Consider the following 22,276-nt stretch of genomic DNA (forward strand, 5'->3'; position numbering starts at 1 on the left):
GAATATCCATTTCAACCCCACAGCATGCTTCCCGGATGGTAGCTCACACAGCTCCCAGGTGCAATTCTTCTCGATTGATGCCATCTCAACATTCATAGCCTCCTGCCACCCCTTGTGCTTCACAGCTTCTTTGTAATTTGCTGGAGCACCTGCACACAATGCAAAGGTACACCTGTTGTATATCTCTTCCAGTGAGCGGGTTTTCTTTGATGGTGTTTCTTCAGCTTGTGTCCCCAGCTCATCTTGTCCTCCTATAAGCTGAGTTGCAACCTCTCCAGATCCGCAATCTGCATCACCCGCGGCATCATGTGCATTATCAATTGAGATTTCTGGGCCTCTATGAGCACGGCCATCCCAGTTCCACCGTGAGTCCTCATGAAACATTACATCCCTGCTTACAATGACTCTACAAGTGACGGGATTAAATAACTTATATGCCTTGGATTCAAGGCAATACCCAATGAACACACATTTTTCAGCTTTATCACTAAGTTTCTTCAACTTAAGTGATGGAATTAAGGTGAAAGCAATGCAACCAAACACACGGATATGTTTCACAGATGGTTTACCTCCATGCCAAACCTCGTAGGGGGTCTTGTCCTGCAGCGCGCGAGTCGGTGATCGATTGACAAGGTGCACTGCAGTGGACACTGCCTCCCCCCAGAATTTCACGGGCAGTCCTCTACTCTTGAGTAGTCCTCTGGCCATTTCAACAATAGTGCGGTTCTTGCGCTCAACGACGCCGTTCTGTTGAGGTGTGTAAGGGGCTGTAAATTCCCTCCGAATGCCAAACTCATTACAGTAGTCCTCGAATTCTTTTGATGAGAACTCGCCTCCACGATCGCTTCTTACTGCCTTGAGCTTCATGCCAATCTGTCTTTCTACAGATGCATGAAAGATGCGAAACTTGGCAAAGGCCTCGGCCTTATTTTTGATGAAGAACACCGTGCACCATCTGCTGTAATCATCCACCAACAGATAGAAGTACCTGTTACCTCCCAGTGAATCCTCGCTCATTGGACCACAGAGGTCCATATGAACCAACTGAAGACATACATTGGCCCTCCGAGACCCTCCACTGGGAAATGAGTTTCTTGACAGTTTCGTCAATGCACATCCTTCGCACTGCACTCCTTGCTTCAGTTCAGGTATCCCGAATGCCAACTTCTTACGAGCCATGGTCATCAGACTGTTATAATTTAGATGACCCATCCTTAGGTGCCACAACTCCTCTAGTGTTTGACACCTGGTATTCAGCACTAAACTTCCCATCTTCGCAATGTCGAGTGGAAACATGTTGCTCGATCTCGGAATGCATATTGCTTGACCCTTCACATGATTATCAGAGATAACACATTGGTTCTTCTCGAACACCACAGAGTACCCTCTGGTAAGAAACTGCCCCACGCTCAAGAGGTTATGTGCCAACCCCGGCACATATTGGACTCCATGTAATTTCTTATGGGTTCCTGTGCTTGTGCTTACAGCCACGGTCCCTTCTCCACACACTTTCATCTCCTTATCATTTCCCAGTCTCACCTTGATGCTCAATGACTCATCAAAGCTGCTGAACAAGGATTTGTCCCCGGTCATGTGGTTTGAACACCCGGAATCTATGAGCCAAACGGAACTTGATTGTTCTCCTGTGGAGTAGCTGGCCATGAAAAGATTCTCGGTACATTCCTCCTCTGCAACAAGCCCAGCACCCTGCTCTGGTTGCTTTTCACGTGCTCTGCATTCGGCTTTTACGTGGCCAAATTTCTTGCAGTGATAACACTGGATGTGACTTTTATTATCGAAGCCCCTTCCTCGTCCGCCTCGGCCTCGACCTCTCCCGCGTACGAATGATCTCCCACGACCCCGGCCAACTCCCCATGAGCTCCCAGCACTCCCACCTTTGTTGTGGTTTGAGATTGAGTGCTCGGTCTTGACATAGAGGGCTTTCTCTACAGTTTTCCCGGCAGCTCGATTCACCCTCACCTCGTGAGCTTGCAGCGTTCCACAGAGATCATCCAGAGTGAGCTTCGCGATCTCCTTCGACTCTTCAATCGCGACAGCAACCCAGTCGAACTTCGGCGCCAGACTCCGCAGCACCTTGGAGACAACCTCTGGCTCCTTGAGCTTGTGCCCTAGAGCTTTAATCTGGTTAGTGATCGTGATGACCCTCGAGATGTAAGCCTGAACACCCTCGTCGTCGCCCATTTGTAATGTCTCAAAGTCCTGTCGGAGGGCTTGGATCCTCAGCGACAAGACTTTGGACGTCCTCGAGCGATGCTTCCTCAAAAATCTCCCAAGCATCGATGCGCCGATTTGGCCTCGGCTATCCGGGTCGAGATTTGGCCCGTCCACCGCTTCTTTGGATCAAGCACGACGCTTTTCGCATCTCGCTTCGGTTTTCCCTCTCGACCGCCTCGTCCTCGACTCCGTCACACCATTCTCCACCAAGTCCCACGCTCACGGGACACGAATCACGGTTTTTCATCCACGAGATTCCACCGCCCGTACTCCTGCCCGGTGAACACCGGAACTGACGGTTGGGAGAGACACACTGGAGCCCCTCCTGGTGCCGTCGAGCTGCAGGTTGCCATCGTCTCCAGAGCTCGATACCGCAGTTGTTGTGATGTGGAGAGCTGGCGGCTTGAGGTGTTCGATCGAAATGTCTCTAGATTATCCGATAATGTAAAACAATCATTCAAAGAGTCAAAGTATAAAGTGGGAGACAGAGGAAAATCTCAGCCAATTCAAGAAGTCCATTAGCATTTGAATATATATATATAACTACAGACGTGTAGACACTTAACTCAGCGACTATTAGGGCGAGACACCAAAAAGCGTTCTCCCTATTGGTCTGTCCGTAATCTTGACTCACCCAACCATTGGACCAACCCAAACACCCAGAGATTCAAACATTAAAATACTAATATATCAAAAGGTTTCCAACTACTTTAAACTACCCACGTGGGCTCGATGATCCATGCCCTGCAATCTCTGAACACAATGGTTCTCCATCCTCTCTGGTACAGCACCATGCTAGTTTGCTTCTCCACAAGCACCAGCCTTTCCCCCACACCACACGCCTCACTTGCTCACCATGCCCACTGTCTGGGTCTTGTCTTCAATCACCATCTCAACAATATCTTTGCTCTTCAGAGATTGGTCAAATGGCTGTTGCCTTTCCAATTCTATTTATCTTGTATGACCAGTAGCATGAAGTCTGAGAAAAAGATTATCTTAATACATAGTTCAAAGCTTTTCTCCTTCTTTTGCCTTCTTCATCTTGCTGTGAGTTTCTACTCTCTTCTCAATTACCTGGTATTCACTCCAACAAAAATATGATGAAAACGTAGGAGATGAACCTTATACAATTTCTTCATCTTCATTATTGACTTCTTGTTCATCTATTTGTAATCATTCTCATAGTTAAATTTTTACTTATCGAGTAGAGTTTAAGTCCTCTAATTTACTGCAATCTGTTCTATCTCCTAACTAATTAATTAATTAACAAGCACATCTGTTGCTGCACTTCAATGTAGTGGGTCGTTAATTTCTACCCTGATTTACTTCCTCTTTGCTCTTTTTGCTTTGAGTTCATGATATATGCACATGACCACTGGAGGTGAACTAAATACCACTTAACATAAAATTTAATGAAAAAAACAAGTTATATGTATATATATATATATATATTGATTTGTGATTAAAAAAAAAAAAGGTACATTCATATTCATATGTTTATCACTTGTCATCGCTTCTGTTGTTTTTTTTTAATAAAGAAAATAAATCATAAATTTATTAGAAAAAATAAAAAGGACAAACACACGAAAATAAAAAAAAAACCTGTCATCCCTCTATAAATCTTACAATATTTCAGAAATCAAACATAAAAGCAAATATACTCATGGACATCCTCCATCATGTTACCACTCTCTTCTTTGTTATCACCCTCTTCTCCATCTATCTCGTCCATCACTACTCCAATAAAAGACCCTCCAAAAAACTCCCTCCTAGTCCTCCATCACTCCCCATCATTGGCCACATTCACCTCCTCAGACCCCTTCGCCACCTCTCAATCCACTCCCTTTCCAAACTCTACGGCCCCGTCGTCAGCCTCCGTCTCGGCTCTCGCAACACCGTCATTCTTTCCTCTCCTGAGGCTGTTGAAGAGGCCCTCATCAAGAAGGCCACCATCTTCTCCAACCACCCTGTTGTCAAAGTAGGACAAATCCTCGGCTACAACAACCACTACAAGAAAAACAGTAATTTGGCACGATTTATTTGGCACGGTTTTGATTCCGTGCCAAATTTGTCACGGAAATTGGCACGAACACAAAGTTAGTGACAACGTTAGCACGGTATTTGGCACGGTTACCAAACCGTGACAATTTTGTCACGGTATTTAGCACTATTTATATTTTCGTCTAAAATTTAAATAAAAATCCGTGTCAACACCGTGCCAAAAACCGTGACAAACAATCAGCTCTTTATTTGTCACGGTTTTTGGGACGACCAAAGCAAAACCGTGCCAAAAATAGTGACAATGAAGCATATAGTATTTGGCACGGTTTTTGGCACGGTCTAGGCTTGGCCGTGCCAAAAACCGTGACAACATCTCATCTCTTTATTTGTCACGATATTTGGCACGTGCAAGCCAAAACCGTGCCAAAAATCGTGACAATGGAGAACATGTCATTTGGCACGGTTTTTGGCACGGTCTAGGATTTCCCGTGCCAAAAACTGTGACAAACAACTCATCCCTTTATTTGTCACGATATTTGGCACGTGCAAGCCAAAACCGTGCCAAAAACCGTGACAATGGAGAACATGTCATTTTGGCACGGTTTTTGGCACGGTTCTAGATTTCCCGCGCTAAAAACCGCGACAAACACCTCATCCCTTTATTTGTCACGATATTTGGCACGCGAAAGCCAAAACCGTGCCAAAAACCGTGAATAATGGAGAACATGGCATTTGACTACGCTTTTTGGCACGTTTCTAGGCTTGCTCGTGCAAAACCGTGACAAACACATCATCCCTTTATTTGTCATGATTTTTGGCACGACCAAGGCAAACCTGTGCCAAAAAACAATGACAATGGAGAGCATGGCATTTGGCACGGTTTTTGGCACTTTCTAGGATTGTCCGTGCCAAAAACCGTGACAAACACCTCATCCTTTTATTTGTCACGGTTTTTGCACGGACAATCCTAGAACGTGCCAAAAACCGTGACAATAGAGTACATGGTATTTGGCACAGTTTTTGGCACGGGCAAACCTAGAACGTGTCAAAAACCGTGACAAACACCTCATCCCTTTATTTGTCACGGTTTTATGACATATCAGCCAAAACCGTGCCAAAAATCATGGATCAATGAAGTACATGGATTTCGACACTGTTTTTTGGCACGGTTTTAACTTGGTGGTGCCAAAAACCATGACAAATCCCTTTTTTGTGACGGTTTTTTGGCACGAACAACCCAAAACTATATCAAAAACTTAATTTTACTCTATATTTATAATAATAATTACATAATAATTATACTCTATTTATAATAATTACTCACCCACAATAAAAAAAACTTATTTTTTTATATTATAATTTAAAATTAGATAAGTATAAATTTTCTTGGATAATATAAATACGCATACACATGATATTTCTATATTTATAATAATTACATAATAATTATACTCTTTTTATAATAATTACATACCCACAATAAAAAAAAACTTAATTTTTTCTTGCATAATATTTTCTTATAAAGTCTCTATACTTCACAGAAATATATAAGAATTTTATTGCATAATTTAATTACGCATACGATATTCAATATTTATAATAATTATATTCTATTTATAATAAATTTTTATATTATAATTTAAATTTGATAAGTATAAATTGACTAATATAATTAAAATTGATTATTTTAAAAATTTTAAATAAAACTAGGAATGTCTTTATTTGGTACAATATTTGGCATGCTATTTGACACGGTGTGCCTAAGATCATGCCAAAAATCGTGACAAAATCCCTAAACCATTCTCCCAAAACACCCGCCTTGCTTCTTCATCATCGTCCCTCCGTGTTGTTTTTAGGCTTTCTAATTAGGATAGGGGCCCAGTGCTTTGATTTACATGTTAGGAGAGGTACCTATTGGAGGAGTAGAGGAGGTAGGAAGAAGCTCGAGCTATCACCGCTGTTGTTGCCGTCATTACTACTGATGAGCAAAGTTTAGCTCAGGAAATATCACAAGGAACCTCAAGCCCCTCACTGATGGATCAACCTAGTCTGGAACGTGTCGGACAGGAAAAAGCTCGAACACATGTCTTACTGTCGTAGACTCATTTGGTGGTGAGCATGAACACCAGAGACTTTAACACGATCAATGCATCAGAGCTGCACGACATCTACATAGAAAGGTACCTTCTAAACAATATTTTTGAACATCTTTTAGCCCTTTAACCCCAAATCAACAATCTTGAAGCAACTGAATTTTTTTAATATAATTAATCAAATAAGTATTTTATTCATAATTATTAATATCATCAACACTAACAAATATCAATAATTAATTTGAACATGATAAATTTATTTATTTTTATTAGTGTTAAAGTTGGGTAAAAATAATCCTTCCCTAAGTGACTGTGTCCCTTTTTTTAAATTTTCTTTCAGAAAAAATCCATTATTTAAAAACCAATATGATACTAATTTTCCACTAAGAAAATAAATAAATAAATAAATAAAATATGGAAATTTGTAATTAACATAGAAACAAGGGTCTTAATCAAATGGGCTTTTTAACTGGGTTTGGTAGCCCAACTTTGTGGATAAACTTGGAAGGCTATCAGCCGTTGCTTCCATCCACTCCGCCAATCTCAACCGTTGACGAAAAACGGGATATATACACACGCGATTCCTAGCTTTTCTTCTCTTCCAATCCAATCTTTCGCCTCCAGAAACCCTAGAGGTGAAACCCTAGAACCTTGATCTCCTCTCGTGGTATCCGAAGCTCTAGATCACCATTAATGGGTTTCGATTGGTCGATGGGAAGCCCTCGCCGCGTCCCAAGTTTTGCCCCAAGTGGCGGTTTCAGCAGCGTCCTCAACTCTCCAGCGACGCGATGAGGAGGTCGAAGCCCGCCGACGTGAGGCTAAGAAGGAGCGTGCACGCCGAGATCGGATTTACCACCATAACCACTGCTCTTCTGGCCCTCCATCTAATGCTCACCAAGGTCCCCAGTGTTGCGAGGCCTCTTCTCTCAAATCTTCTGTCGATATCCAGCCTGAATGGATAATGCTCGATCAGATCCCCTTCTCTACCTTCACCAAACTCTCCTTCTCCGTCCCCGACCCCCCGTAAGACTTCGATTTCGTGGTGCCCTCGAGCTTTTATGACCGCCTCCCTACGATCGCGTCAACCCTAAGAACGAACGCGCTCGAGAGTTTCAAGACCCGGAATTTCTTCAAGGTCACCACCACCGCCGACCCTCGCCATCCGCCACCTCGCTAATGAAGATAAAGCCACCGCCTTTTGCCATCGATGCCATCCTCTCCACCCTTATGTGCGCCCCAGCTCTGCCTACTCAACTTGTATTTATTTTTATTAAACTTAACGGTTTCAGTAATCATCTTCAGTTGCTTTTTCAGCAAGTCGATTTTTGCTCGGTTGGAACCTTTGGGCTCGCCATCAATGACCGACCTCTTCTCGCTCAGGTTTGAATTCATTTTCTCGATATTCCTTTTGGCTTGGACTTTACATGCTATATACTCGATCAATATACATATACACGGACCAATTTATTAAATTTATGGCCTTTTGTGGATAGAAATTTTATGATTTGGACATTCTATGGATAGAAAGACTTGTCACTCACAAAAATGTTCATTCTATTTGATGATTTTTGAGTCAAATACACGTAAAAGAACTTTAGTCATTCCGTGAATTATTCAGGTTTCAAAACCTTGGCGAGATGATGACTCTCATGACGAATGGTGCAAAGAATAACGCCTAGTTTCATTGAAGGCCCCGACCTTGGATGGACCTATTGGTCATGCCGGTAATTAACATGCACATTCTGTTTATACAGAATGCATTTTCTTTCTCTATGACTAATGATGATGTACATGCATCTCGTATTTCAGCGAGAAAGTTAGCATACTTGTGGAGGTTGCCGACTGATGAACACAGGGGTGAAGGTCGGGATCGGGCTTGGCTCACAAAGAGTGCTAACGATTCTATCGCATTGTTGCAAAACCAAACTCTAACGAAAGCAATTGCAGGATCATAAGTTTATCGGTATGCTTTTACGCATGTCGAGTTTCATGTTGCATAATTTTTATTATGCTTTTACATATGTTATTCTAATTATGACCAAATAAAGACAAAAACATTTGGGTTTAAATTAACTCAATTATTAGTGTACTACTCGATTTCAGTGTGTTTTGTATATAGAATTGTAGCTTTCTGCTTTATTTGACTTTAAAATTAATCGATGTAGAAACAATAATAGAAATTTTTGCTCGCTCTCCCTTGCAATTAGATATTTATACATATATATATATATATATATATATATATATATATATATATATATAAGTTTCATGTCTTTTGATTTCTTTCTTTGTATTTTTCATCATTTGTTGTTTAGAAGTAAGTTTCATATGATAGAATTAATAGAATGAATAATAGTGCATGAATATTCCTAGATGAAGGAAGCCAATTACAATAATAAGATGAATAATAGTGCATGATTTGGTAAAAGCTTGATTTTTAAAGCTTTTTATGAGTATGTTGTTATTTCTGTGATGTGTTTAGTACTTTCCATTTGAGAGTATTATCCATGGCAAGTGATCATTGTAGTCTGTTCATATATTTGTAAGTTGAACATATCGCTCCAAGGAAATAGCAGTGATTAACTTGTAGGCTAATGAAAAAGGTGATTTGCACCAAAGAATCCCAATGTTTCTTTTTCTTGATTCTGATAGATGGTACCTAACCTTGGGATAGAAGACTGTTTATCACAAGGAAGTATGAAGCTACAACTTTATAATCATTTGTTTATTTGAAACTACTGGACTGCTTTTTTTGTTCTTGGTTCCAAGAATTAGTTCTTGGTAGTGGAGACTTGACTTTCTGTTCCTTCTTTTCTCTGCTATTAATGGTCTAGTTGATGTTATGCAGTTAGAGTATATTGTAAACCAAATCTGATTGTATCTTGCACTCTTTTGGATTCTTAGGTGTAACATTAGTTTTAATGTTTGTAGGGCACTATACCAAATCAACAAACCAGAACAAAACTCATGATAATGCGTGATGAGTTTTTGGGATATAACGCCTCATTATGGTCGGAACAAAGGTTTGAGCTTCACTCACAAATATGAAGTATAAGAATGAATGTGAAAACGTAAGAATTTAGTGGGCTCTACTTAATTATGCTTGTATATGTTATATTGCTTAGCCACTTAATGTGATAAAGTTTTTTCCTCCTTTCAGGCAAGGTATTGATCAACCTTTCTAGCATGTCTAATGTTACTCGCATGCCACATGCCCTTGAACACCGACAGGAGTCACAAATACATGCCGATAAGCACTCTCCAATGCCAAGAGAGTTCGTATTTCTCCATCATAGGATGATGTATAGGGTTATGTTAGATTGGACCTTATTATTATAATAATGTTATGATTGTAATAACATTTTTGCATATTTTTACCAATATTGTAATTTATATTTTGATGAAATTAAATGCAGGTTTAATATTAAATAAATTTATTTGAAATTTATTTTATTTTTTAAAATAGAATTGTGTCAAATTCAGTAACAAAAAAAATCATATCAATATCAATACTAAATTTAAAACCGCTCCAAAAAAATGTGACAAAAAAATGTGTTAATAATTATGTTAAATTTGAAACCGTGACAAAAAATTGTGACAAAAAAATTATCTTTGTGACAAAAATAATTGTGCCAAAAAAATCGTGACAAAAATCAATCGTGCTAAAAACAGTCTAATCAATAACCGTGTCAAAAACCAGTAATAAAATCAATCGCGCTAAAAACCGTGATAAAAATCATCCATGCTAAAAATAGTGCTAACTAACTGCGTCTAAAAAATCGTGACAAAAATAATCGTCCCCAAAAACTGCACTCAAAAAGTCGTGTTTAAAACCGCGATAACATTAGTTGTGCCAAAAATCGTGACAAATAAAACCGTGACAAAAACTGTACCTAAAACCGTGACAAAATTGTCACGGTTTTACTATTTCGTGACAAATTATATTTGTCACGCATGTTATAGGCACGGTTACTATTCCGTACCAAAATCCGTGCCAAAATCAATTTGTCACGGTTTTTTGGCTTATTTCCGTGCCAAAATTGTCGTGCCAAATTTCTGTTTTTCTTGTAGTGAACTCCACCATCTTCTTCTCCCCTTACGGCCCTCACTTTCGCAATCTCCGTCGTCTCACCTCCTTACAACTCCTCTCCAGTCACCAGCTCAACCTCCTCGGCCGTCTCCGTGCTGAAGAGTTCCTCTCCCTCATCCACCGCATGGTGAAAACCTCTTCATCTGGCGAGGTTGAACTCAAAGAAAGGCTCTTTGAAATGATTTATAATTCAATATCCAAGATGGTAGTTGGAAAGAGATATCACGGTGACAACGTGGACGTTGATGTGGAGGTTGCCAACCAATTTAAGGATATCATTCAAGAGGTAATTCAGCTTGTGTTCTCTTTCAATCCAAGAGATTTTTTCCCAGCGTTTGGGTGGTTGGATTTGCTTGGTGTTGAGAGGAGGATGCAGAGGGTGCTTCCAAGGCTCGATGAATTCATCACTGAGATCATAGAGGAGCGCCGGAGTAAGAGGAGGGTTAATGACGCGGCCAACGGCGGAGGAGAAGCAGGGAAAGAGACTGAGGAAGAGGAGAGGAGTCTGGTTGATGTGATGTTATCTTTGCAGGAAACTGATCCCGAGACATTCACTGATGAAGTCATCAAGGGCCATATCCTGGTCAGCATTCCCTACTTATTTTTGGAATTTTTAATTTTAATTTGCTAGAAATTTAAAGAAGTATCAAATTATTTTGTTAGTGTTTTTTTTTTTCTCCGGGTTTCACCTCTCGTTACCTAATCCGTTGTTCTATTCTCTTCTCTAGTCTTTCCTTTTTGTGTTTGTAATTTGCTTTTTTTTTTTAGTGCATGTGTGATTTATTATTATTTTTTAAAAAAATATCCAATTATTTTAGTGGCATTAAACTGATTTAATAAAATTTTAAAAAATTGATAAGTCGTGGTAATTAGTTTATCTCCATATATATTTATCTTTTGATAAATTTTTTTAATAGGCCCTTGTTGCTTATTGTAAAAATAAAATTATCACACTGTTAAATGATCTATTTTATTAATTCTTAAATTTATTTGTAAAATATTTAAGAGTTTGATGTGACTATATGCGTGTGGTTACTATGTTCGGATTTTGTTCAAACATGGTCAAACATTTACCAGCAACATTGTAAGTCTAGACATGCATGATAAGTATTACATGTTGTAGCTCTCTTTTATTTTTGTTGTTGGTTTATACTCTATTAATTTCTCCATTTTTTTAAATATATTTATGATTTATCTATTAAAAAAATTAAATAAATACAAAAATAGTTTACACACCAATAAAGTTAACTATTTAATTATATATATATATATATATATTTATCTTAGTATCAAATATCAATATATAATTGTTTTATTAAATTATCAAGGAAAAATTAATCAATCATGTTAAGCTAGCATAACCCCACAGATCACTCAATTAGAGAATGCATATTTATATATACGAGTGAACTAATTAATACATATAAAGTAATAATATATAGTCTCACATTTGAATCATGCACAGACAATGTTGTCAGCCGGCAGTGACTCGATAGCAAAGACAATTGAGATAACCATGTTGTTTCTCCTTAGCCACCCGGAGATACTGAGGAAGACGAAGGCGGAGATAGACACTAATGTCGGCCATGACCGCATCATTGACGAGTCAGACCTGCCTAACCTCCCTTACCTCAAAAACATCCTCAAAGAAAGCCTTAGGCTAGGGATGCCAATGCAAGTAATGCCACCGAGAGAGTCCTCCAATGACTGCACCATTCAGGGTTACCGCATTCCTAAGGGCACAATGCTTCTAGTTAACCTCTGGGGAATTCAACGAGACCCGGAGTTATGGGATGATGCTATGAGCTTCAAGCCGGAGAGGTTCGTCGGTGAGATTGAAGAGAAGGGTTTGAAGTATTTAGCGTTTGGTGCCGGAAGGAGGAAGTGCCCTGGTGAGCATTTGGCCGTGCGCATGGTGACGGCTGCAGTTGGTGCATTGGTCCAGTGCTTTGAGTGGGAGACGATGAGTAAAGAGGAGGTTGATATCAATGCATTACTTGGCCTCACTGTGTCTAATGGTAAGCCTGTGGTGGCTAAGTATAAGGTACGTGACTGCATGGCTGATGCTCTTTCTAAAATTTAGAATGAAATGTATCATTATTATGTTATGGATGTACGTAAAAAAATGAAGAGACTTTATGAACTGCTGCTTGATCTGAAGATTACTAATAAAATATTTGGTTTTGTCTCGAGACTATATATATATATATATGCATGAATATTCTCCTCAGCGATATTGATTTACAATTTTATAAAAAAGGGAAAAGAAATTGCAAATCAAGAGAATTTAACAGCTGTGGTAGCACTAATTTGTTGATCTGGATATGCTTTCTCAAAGCGCATCATTCACTAAAATTAATTTTAGTTTCATGTAAAAAAAATTAAAATGTATTTATGTTAAAAAGAAAATAAAAATTTAACAAAACAATATAATTAACTACTAGCAGAAAACAAAGTTAATGGCACGCTCCAAAAATAATTTTATAGGCTGTTCGATGTGGTAGACCGTTAATTTTATAGGTTGTTTGATGTGATAGACCGAGGTAACTTATGCCATTCACATAATTATGTGCTCATATGAATCATGTGATTGAGATCTTATTTTATTCTTGGGCTACTATGATAATATTGTTTCTAATGACTATGGATCTATACTCATTCTATTGATTATTTTTATATATATAGATCTATACTCATTCTACTAATTAATTTTTTATATGTATTGATGTACTAAAACCTCTCCTTTTTTAAGCTCAAACAATAACTTGAACCCTTGATACTTCCATTTTTTTTTATAAACATGATTTAGCTTCTTCTTCATATTTTTTTAAAACACTTCAGCAACACTCATTTTAGAATATTTCCACTTGGAACTGCTCACACACACCATCAAACCTTTTCTTTAAATTAAAGTGATTAAATACACCAACAAACTTCCAAATTTTTTTTTACATTTTTTTAATTTTTAAATTCCTCAACTTGAACTTTGACTTGGAATTTTGTATAATGTATTTCTTACCTTACACGTTTTCGCATATTTCTATGCATAAACAACTTACAATTTTTCTTAATATTTCTCTCAACTTTTCACACAAATATGTATTTTGTTAATAATATGAGTGTAAATAATCCCTTTATTTCAAAATATATTTCGTTTAAAAATGATTCATAAAAATTAATGATAGTATTAAATTTTTTTAAAATTAAACATAAAAATTAATCAAAGCACTAAACTATTCCTGGTTCGAAACCTTAACTATATCTTTAAAACTATAAAAATTACTTTCTTTATTTATATAATTTATTAAATTAAATACAATTAATGTTAGAAAAAAAAAATATATAATCTTGAAACTCTAAAGCCATACCTATTTTACAACGGAGGGAATACTTACTTAATAGAATTTTTTTTATTTATATAATTATTAAATAAAATAAAAGTAACGTTAGGAAAAATAAATAAATATCATCTTGAAAATTTAAAGCGATAATTATTTTGATTTTTGTTTTTCATATGGCACCTGTTTCACAACCAAAGGAGTACTAAATAGACGAGGTTCACACCTCACATATATCTGTGTGTCCCCTAATTAATTATCATCTCCCTCTATCCTCTCAATCCTAATTATTTTTTCCTTTCTTCTCACACACAACAACCCTTCTAATATAATCTTATTATGCTCTTTACTTTATAATAGACATAGTCATTATCTCACAAAGCCCTAATTAACTCCTCACCAAGTAACAAAGACATCTCTCCATCACTACTCTCCTTCTATAAATCCCACCACCTCTCAAGCCCTCAAACTCAAAAGCAAAGGTACTAGCTATACCTATGGACATTCTCCACTACACTATACCTACCATTCCCTTCATTGTCATCCTCCTCTTCATCTATATCATCCACCATTACTCCAATAAAAAGCTCTCCAATAACCTCCCTCCAAGTCCTCCATCACTCCCCTTCATTGGCCACCTTCACCTCCTCAAATCACCTCGCAACCTCTCCATCCACTCCCTTTCCCAACTATATGGCCCCGTTGTTGCACTCCGTCTAGGTTCTCGCAACGCCATCATTCTTTCTTCACCGGCCGCTGTCGAAGAGGCCCTCATCAAGAACGACACCATCTTCTCCAACCACCCTGTTATCAAAGCAGGTCACATCCTTGGCTACAACAATACCACCATGTTCTTTTCTCCTTACAATCCTCACTGGCGCAATCTCCGTCGTCTCACCTCCTTACAACTCCTCTCCACTAGCCGGATCAACCTCCTCACTAGTATTCGCACCGAAGAGTTCCTCTCCCTTATCCGCCGCATGGTGAAGGACTCTTCATCAGGTAAGATTGACATCCAAGCAAGGTTCTTTGAAATGACTTACAATTTAATGTCCAAGATGGTGGTCGGAAAGAGGTATTACGGTGAGTGCTTGGATGTTGAAGTGGAGGTTGCCAACCAGTTTAGGGATATCATGAAGGAGGAAATTCAGCTTATGTTTTCTTTCAATCCAAGAGATTTTTTTCCGGCGTTGGGGTGGTTGGATTTGCTTGGGGTGGAAAGGAAGATGGAGAGATTGCTTCCAAGAGTTGACCGATTCCTCACAGACATCGTCGAGGAGGCCCGGAGAAAGAGGAGGAATGATCCGGCCAACGGCAATGAAGAAGCGGAGAAAGAGACTAAGGAAGAGGAGAAAAGTCTGGTTGACGTGATGCTATCAATGCAGGACACAGATCCCGAGACATTCACTGATGAAGTCATCAAGGGCCATATTAAGGTTAGCATTCTTTACCTAAAAACTCTTCGGAATTTCTCCACTTTGCCTGAAAATACTACTAAATATTGATCTATTATGTTAATTGTCAAACAAGTTTGGAGCATAGTTATGATCCGCTGTAGTTGTTATATATGTTTGGATTTTGTTGGTACAAGTTCAAAAATTTATCAGCACTCAATCAATTTGCAAGTCTAGACATGCATAACTATTTCATTAAAATCTCAATGAGTTGCCAAAATGATAAAGTTAATTATTTTAATCTAAATTTATGCATTCATCTCAATAAATTTTTATTAAATTAAAGAAAATAAACATATTTAGACTGAAAAATTAATCTTGTTAAAGATGGCAAAGCCCCAAAGCCAAAGGCTATGAATAAATAATGAAAATAAAACTAATTAATTAATCACAGACAATGTTGATGGCCGGGACTGACACCATGGCGTTGACAATTAAGAGAATGATGTTGTTTCTCTTGAGCCACCCTGAGACACTGAAGAAGACGAATGAGGAGATAGACACTAATGTTGGGAATGAACGAATTATCAACGAGTCAGACCTACCCAAGCTCCCATACCTTAACAACGTCCTCAAAGAAACTCTCCGGCTGACCCTAGCAGACTTCCCACCCCGAGAGTCCTCCGGCGACTGCACCATCCAGGACTACCACGTTCCTAAAGGCACAATGCTCTTTGTTAATGCTCTGGGAATTAACCGTGACCCAGAGTTATGGGACGATGCCATGAGCTTCAAGCCAGAGAGGTTCGACAGAGAGGAAGAAGAAAAGGTTTTCAAGTATATGCCATTCGGTGCTGGAAGGAGGAAGTGCCCTGGTGAGCATTTGGCCATGCGCATGGTCATGGCTGGAGTTGGTGCATTGGTCCAGTGCTTTGAGTGGGAGCCGATGAGCAAAGGGGAGGTTGATATCAGTTCATCGCTTGGCCTCATTGTGTCTAATGGCAAGCCTGTGGTGGCTAAATATCAGGTACGTAATTGCATGGTTGATACACTTTCTAAGATTTAGAATGAGATAATTTCGTATGGATTTAATGGAGGACTATGAACTGCCGTATCTCTCCAGCTGATTACTAATAAAATTTGGTTATATACACATAAGATGTTTGATTATAGATGGTTCTATACGCCTGATTCTCCTCGCTGCTTGTGAGTAATTAACGAATGTTTTTTTAAAGATGCAAATTAATATGAAGAAAATAATATGAAATATATTGCATCTATCACTCCCCGAGCCTGGTGCACTAACAAATGACGGTATACCTACAAAGCTGATACCTAATATATCAATACACATAGATTTATATGTAGTAACACTCTATTAATATGTCACGCCCCGGACCCGGTCAAAGCGAATCTGATACAAGGACAAATGGCTAGTCCCACAAGGCGAGAGCCCGGTGAGCCTGCAAGACCTCAAAACCTAACTCAAAGTGAAAAATAAAATAAACTAACAAAATACATAATACAGATACAACTTTAAGGAATATAACAATGTTCAATACATTATAATCAAAATATAGAAATATCCCAAAGGGTAGGGTTTTAGCAACCACATGCATAACAAAATACAATAACATAAGTCTCAACTCAAGCGAAAAAAATGTGACTACTAGAATATTTCTAAAATCCTTGGGTCTATTGCTCCTGATTTGAAAAAGATTTTAAACAATTTCATGAGCTCATTAACCCAGTAAGTAATTCAAAAATTTGAAAAAAAAAAGTTCGGATTTGAAATATGCAGAGTAATTAATAACCCACAATTATAGCAATCAGATGAAAATAAGAACTTAAATACATAACAAAATATAACAGATTTTTCGAATAACAGAATATGTCTCCAAATTCATTATAGATGTCAGAGGTCATTTGTTTACCATCGGTGACCCTAGTCAGAATAACAGATGTCATTTGTTTACCCTCGATGATCTGAAGTTGAATATCAGAGGCCGTTATTATTTTATCGACAGATTGGTTCAAAACCGTAGTCTTAATTTTCTCAGAATTGTTTGTCAATAAGATCAATGTTTAACACCCACTTGACAGGGTTAGGTATAGTTCACTTGGAGACAAAGATCCTCAAACAAAACTCATAACCATGGAAAGATTCACAAAATTTCCTAAATGTACATGTAACTATAAATACCAAATGCCAAGTTACAGCCTGATGCTTCCACTTTAGAGAGGTAATAATAATTTTTAAAATAACTAAAACCATTATATCACCATGATTGGATGGAAGACAACCCATAGAAAATCAATGTGCAAATAGTAAGTAGTAAGTATTTAAATAAAATGAGTAACTAACATGAATTAAAATAACTATATAAACAATTAAATAATAATAGAATGGATAAATATATGTTTAAATAAAAGTTTTGAAGACATGGCTACTGAAAGTATGGGTATCAACAAAAGTCGTTAATTAAATATAATTTGACTAGATGATAAACATAATTCAATGGAGGTTGAAAATGACGCAAGTGTACATGTTGATAATGTAATAAAATGTGCATAAAATCAGGATATTGGTCCACAAGAAAGAATGAGATTACTAGTACTAGCCTTAGTTCCAAAAATTAGCCTAATTAATCTAGTGATGTGTGTGAAAAAAAGAGAGAAAAAGCAAGAAATACAGAATAAAATAGGAGGAAAATCAGGGGAAGAAATGATGTCCGAGCATACGATCCCTCTAGGGTTTGATAAAGTGCAGGACAAAAGTTGTCTAGGTATGCAATCCTATTTGAACCGAGAAGTTTTCTAAATCATACTAAACCCTTGGTAGAGGATGAAGAGTAATTGAATCGGTATATAGCTAATACAGTCATCCACACAATCGCAATAACACTCTATGAAATATCATTGAGAATCGCTTAAGTAGATAATCTCTCGTATGAGAAGAGATTACCCTTAAACAGAGTAAAGATGCGATATATCCTAAAATCTACTCCACATGATTACAAAGAGCACAAAGATACTCATTAGCTCACTAAGGAGACTTGAGGGAGACAAGGTCCCCAAAGTACGATATTTCTAGGCTTACTCACAATCCCCTCTAATCACGGTATGTCTATGCTAGGTGGGTGTTTTTACGTGTCACAAAGCACATCAAGTTTGATAAATAGAGCCTTCGCCACAATATCAATCAAGCATTCAAACACGCAATTAGATTCAAATAGAATGGATTGCAATAAAGAAAACAAGTAAATCAAATGAGTCATGCAAAAGATAAACCCTAGAGTTCAACTATGCCCAAACACCATGAAATTTAGTTCTCCCTCATTGGAGAACAACAATCCAATAAAAATGAATTAAAATACATAACGAGAATTACAAAACTCTCTTAAAGTAGAGAAGAAGATCCCCCCAAAAGCCCTAATTTCTGGCTTTTATAACTCAGGAATTGAGAGTTCTTACGACTGTAAGAGGTCCTTACAGCTCGAGGCTTACGGTTGTAATAGTGCCTATAAAGTTTTCTGGTTTAGAGTTACACCCATAACCGACCCATAATAGTACCTATAAATAGTGATTTGCTACAATATGATGAACATCATACTGCTACAATACCCTTACAGCAAGAGGCTTATGACTGTAACAGTGTGCATAAGATTCTCAGGTTGGGTCTTATGGTCGTAACTGTGCACATAAATAGTGATAAATAAATGAAAACTCAATATTTAAAGCTTCATAGTCCCCAACAACCACCCACCACCAAACCTATCCCTACCCTCCGCCCCCACCACCACCACCACCACCACCGACACTGAAATAGCATTTTTTTTCATCAATACATATCGATTGTAGGCCCTATGACAATCTTACTCTTACCCAAACGAGGGAACTATCATGAGCTAGGGTTGCTAACTTCGAAGCTGGGATTGCTAATGTGGAGATTTATTGTATGTTTATATATTTTTCAGGTTTTTCAGAGGCTTGATATTTTTCAGGTTTTTCAGAGGCTTGTGGGAAAATAGATAACTATGAAATATTCTAAGGTTGTTTTTATAAGAGTGAGGTGTAAGACTCTATATAAGCCTAAAAAATTAGTCAATGAGAATGAACAAAATTAAAAACAATATGGTATCAGAGAGAAATCTAGTAAAACCCTAACGCGTCGCCGCTGCAGTACCGCCGCTACAGTACAGCCACCCATCTCTTCTCTACTCGGCCACCACCTTTCTCTTTTTCTGTCAATTGAAGTTTTCCCAAGTGGGGGGGTTGATACCCCACCGATTTCGAAGAAGGGGTTGACATGGGTTTGATCTAGATCTTGATGACTTGAATAACCAAGATTGTGTCAAGAAACGAAATAAAGGTTGAATGAAAGGGATCTTGATCTTGTGGGTAAAGAAGATCGAGACTGGGTCAAGTTAAGAAGGGGAAGGAAGTCACGTTATATCTGTGTGATCTAGATTTTGATCTTGTGTTGTTTCTTTTGATATTCCCAGGGTGAACTTCACAGAGAAGGGGACAGGTCAGAGACTTGGGACTAGCACGTGGCATAGAGGATTGTGGTACATGGACAGAGAGGGGATGGATTCAGCATTGACATCTTTGGTAGAGGGGGCGGGAGTATGAGTGTCTGGGATGAATGTAGAGGAGGTGTTTCTACTGCATCATCGGCGTATGGGACACATTTCATTGTCTGTTTTGAGTCAGTTGTACCCTTCATTGTATGAAAGGGCAAATTAAGAAAAGTTAGTATGTGATGCTTGTGAGTTAGGAAAATATACTAGAAACTCTTATCATAGCTCTGGGAATAAGAGTTTTGGGGTTTTTGATCTTATTCACTTTGATGTGTGGGGGTCTTGTCCGGCAAATACAATCAATGGTTATAGATATTTTGTGACTTTTATTGATTGTTTTTCTCGTGTTACTTGGTTGTATTTGATGAAAAATAAGAAGGATGTACTTGCTTGTTTCAAAGACTTTCACAAGGCAATACAAACTCAATATGGCACCATGGTTAAGGTATTGAGATCCGATAATGGGACAGAGTACACTAACAAGGCTTTCGGGGAGTACTTGTCTACACAGGGAATACATCATTAGACTACTTGCCCATATACATTGGTACAAAATGGGATAGCATAAAGGAAGAACAGACACCTTCTAGAGGTAGCCTGATGTATGATGATATCGATGAATGTCCCAAATTATCTATGGGGGTAAGCAGTCTTGACAGCTGCTCAACTAATTAACAGGATGCCTTCGAGAATATTGGATTAGAAGTCTCCTTGTGAGATGCTGAAGAGTGATAATGGAGGAGTTCTTCCCTTGAAAGTGTTTGGATGTGTGTACTTTGTGAGAGACAACAGACCAATAGTGGGGAACCTAGATCCTAGAGCAATCAAATGTGTTTTCGTAGGCTACTCAGCCACTTAGAAAGGATATATGTGTTGGAGCCCAGGAGAAAGACGATTGTTTGTAAGTATGGATGCGACTTTTCGTGAGTCTGAGCCATACTACCTCTTGAGAGTAACCTCACCCTTTGGTGACTCGCCAGATAATGGAGAAATAGGGCAAAAAGGGGAGAAAAGTGAGGAAGAAAAGGTAATTGAGTTAGAGATGGGATTAGGTCCTGTTTTGAGGGAAGAATTGACCGAGGATGAGCTGGAAGAAGAGGCTGAAATAGAGGTAGTAGGAGAAAAAAGAAAAGAAAAACAGGCTTATGAGGAGCTGAGAGTGTACCAGAGGAGAGAAAAGGTGAATGTACTTATGCCTACAGTACCACTCGTGCCAAGTTCCTTGTCTCGGCCTTCTCCAACTCTTGAGATGCCTACATCATCTACCACAAATCTAGGTGATATGATTCCTCTCTTTTCTTCTCCCGTGACATTAAGGAGGACTTCTTACAGTAATGCGGGAAATTCTCCTGATCGTTTTGGGTTTCCATATAATATTGACCAGTTTGTTCAATACTCTAATCTATCATCCACATATGGAGCATTCATTACATCTTTGGATATTGTCTCTATACCCAAGTGTTGGCAGGTAGCAAAGGAGGACCCAAAGTGGAAGACAGCCATGAAGGAAGAACTAAAGGCTCTTGACAAAAATCACACATGGGAGTTAGTATTACTGCTATCTGGGAAAAGGACAGTTGGATGCAAGTGGGTCTTCACTGTAAAGCAGAATCCAGACGGCAGGTTGAGCGTTACAAGGCACGCTTGGTAGCAAAAGGGTATAGCCAAACCTATGGCATCGACTATGATGAAACCTTTGCACTTGTAGCGAAGATGAGCACCGTCCGGATGTTGGTTTCGCTAGAAGTGAATGGTGGGTAGAAGGTACACCAGCTAGATGTGAAGAATACATTTCTTCATGGGGATTTAGTGGAGGAGGTGTACATGGATATACCACCAGGATTTGGCACAGACCAAATAATGGACAAGGTCTGCAGGTTGAAAAAAATCTCTTTATGGGCTAAAGCAATCTCCTCGAGCTTGGTTGGATAGGTTCTTGAGAGCTATGATAGGTATGAGATACCAGCAGATCAACGCTGACCACACTGTGTTCTTTCGACGAAATGGGGGTTGTGTTACTATACTTGCAGTATATGTGGATGACATGATCATCACAGGGGATGATGAGAAGGAGATTGCCCAACTCAAGGTGAGACTAAGCAAAGAATTTGAGGTAACGGATCTTGGTTTGCTTCGATATTTCCTTGGGATTGAGATAGCTCGAGGAGCGGAGGAAATGGTTCTGTCTCAAAGGAAGTATGTAATTGATCTTCTCACGGAGACAGGTATGTTAGAGTGTAAACCTACAGAGGCCGGAGAACCAGTTGATCACGAGAGATACCAGAGATTGGTAGGCAAGTTGATCTATCAGAGTCACACGCATCCTGATATCTCTTTTGAAAAATGCTCCATGCATGACCCGAGGAAGGGTCATATGGATGCAGTGTACCAGATCCTGAGGTATTTGAAAAATGCTCCTAGAAAGGGACTGATGTTCAGCAAGAATGGTTATGTGAAAGCGTGGTGAGTCGCTACATGCATGACCTGAGGAAGGGTCATATGGATGTAGTGTACCAAATCCTGAGGTATTTGAAAAATGCTC

At 38.6% G+C, this 22,276-nt stretch overlaps 2 protein-coding genes across 2 annotated transcripts; both read left to right on the top strand.

Annotated features, from left to right (window-relative positions):
• Positions 1–14,254: 14,254 nt before the first annotated feature.
• On the top strand, positions 14,255–15,262 carry LOC120250618 (cytochrome P450 81E8-like). Its single transcript, XM_039259443.1, has one exon. It carries the CDS (start codon positions 14,255–14,257, stop codon positions 15,260–15,262), a length of 1,008 nt encoding a protein of 335 aa, XP_039115377.1.
• A 370-nt stretch (positions 15,263–15,632) lies between these two features.
• Positions 15,633–19,786, top strand: LOC120250620 (cytochrome P450 81Q32-like). The gene is made up of 3 exons (XM_039259445.1): positions 15,633–16,178; positions 18,694–18,824; positions 19,657–19,786. The coding sequence occupies exons 1-3, from the start codon at positions 15,633–15,635 to the stop codon at positions 19,784–19,786; spliced, it is 807 nt and encodes a 268-aa protein (XP_039115379.1).
• Positions 19,787–22,276: the final 2,490 nt, after the last annotated feature.

The sequence above is a fragment of the Dioscorea cayenensis genome, chromosome 19 (assembly GCF_009730915.1).
Source record: "Dioscorea cayenensis subsp. rotundata cultivar TDr96_F1 chromosome 19, TDr96_F1_v2_PseudoChromosome.rev07_lg8_w22 25.fasta, whole genome shotgun sequence".
Classification (NCBI taxonomy): Eukaryota; Viridiplantae; Streptophyta; class Magnoliopsida; order Dioscoreales; family Dioscoreaceae; genus Dioscorea; species Dioscorea cayenensis.